This window comes from Brassica oleracea, unplaced genomic scaffold (assembly GCF_000695525.1).
Source record: "Brassica oleracea var. oleracea cultivar TO1000 unplaced genomic scaffold, BOL UnpScaffold03413, whole genome shotgun sequence".
Classification (NCBI taxonomy): domain Eukaryota; kingdom Viridiplantae; phylum Streptophyta; class Magnoliopsida; order Brassicales; family Brassicaceae; genus Brassica; species Brassica oleracea.
The window spans coordinates 1-1,201 of record NW_013619938.1 but is presented as its reverse complement, the minus strand read 5'-3'; the positions used below and the strand labels follow the sequence as shown (position 1 = coordinate 1,201).

Here is a 1,201-nt window from a genome sequence, read left to right as displayed (position 1 = left end):
CTCGAGATTCTAGCACGGAGGTCTCCATGTTCTGTTACTCTACCCTGCTCTGTTCTTCTTCTATCGTTCCTTCGTAAGGGAGGTTCCGCTATTTTCCTAACCCATTCTGGACTCTGCGATTTCCTCATCTGTGCATCGAACCTCGCCCTCGTATCCAAACCTCTTACCGGGGCGGAGAAAGCCTCTCTAGCAGCTAGTTCTTCCTTCTCTTTTTTCTCCAATCTTGCAATACGATTTGCTTCTCTCTGTTCTGGGGCCAGCTCCGGACAGGTACCTTCCTCATGGGAGATTCTCTTACACGTATAGCAGTATCGGTGTAGTTCCTCATAAGACAACGACACCTTGATCACGTCTCCGTTTGCGTATCCAGCCTTACGTTCAAATTGTAGAGGTTCATCTGCGTTTATTTGGACTCGAACTCTTCCATTCTCCACGTCTACCTTATCAACCTCTCCAAGAGCCCCTCCTATGCTTCTGTAGGATTCATCTTTTTTATAATGTGTAGGTACACCAGTGATCGTCACCCACAGGAGGAGGAAATTTGGATAGTCTTCATTGATTGTTGGGGTCCATCTTTCCAGCGAAAAAGTCCATTTATTGAAATGGCATGGTCTGCGAAGCAACACCTTCTGGAGGTCCTCTTCTTTATCAAAATCAAATTGAAACTTATTATTCCCAAGGTTTGTTCCGCGTACTCTACCCTCGACATCCCAGATCCTACGCTTTGGCATGTGCTTGATTAGGGCATCCACGCTCCGTCCATCCTGATGAAACATTCTCCCCACAAGGGAGAGTTTGTATTTTTCAACTAGGTCTGTATAGTCAAACTCCGGGACTTTTATGATCTCCTCCTCCTCTTGAAAGCGTCTCCGGACATGTCGGGAGTTTTCAGCCTTTGATCTTTCGTTCCTAGTACGGTACATCGTAGCCGCCCGTACCAATACAGCAGCGCCCTAGTAAAGGGGAGAGTTTGAGTTATCAAAAACAAACCGTCAGAAGCTAGTTTTCTTGATGCTCACGGTAGTCAAGGATCTGTTTACAAAAAAACAAAAAAGCACTGCAAGGGGCAGGAAACCTAGGACGAGAGGAGTGTGGAGTAGTCTCCCTCTCTCCTATAGTCGTCGTAAAGCTCTAGATCCTACGCCTTGTCAGAGAAGGCTCAGATCTGAAAATCGCCTTGGTCGTCGCCCAAAACCCTAAT

At 46.7% G+C, this 1,201-nt stretch overlaps 1 protein-coding gene across 1 annotated transcript; it reads right to left on the bottom strand.

The window, feature by feature from the left end:
- Positions 1–43: 43 nt before the first annotated feature.
- On the bottom strand, positions 44–923 carry LOC106321865 (the record flags this gene model as incomplete). The annotated part of the gene is made up of 1 exon (XM_013760092.1): positions 44–923. A coding segment is annotated over exon 1 (880 nt), but the record flags the coding sequence as incomplete, so codon positions are not given.
- Between the last annotated feature and the right edge of the window lie 278 nt (positions 924–1,201).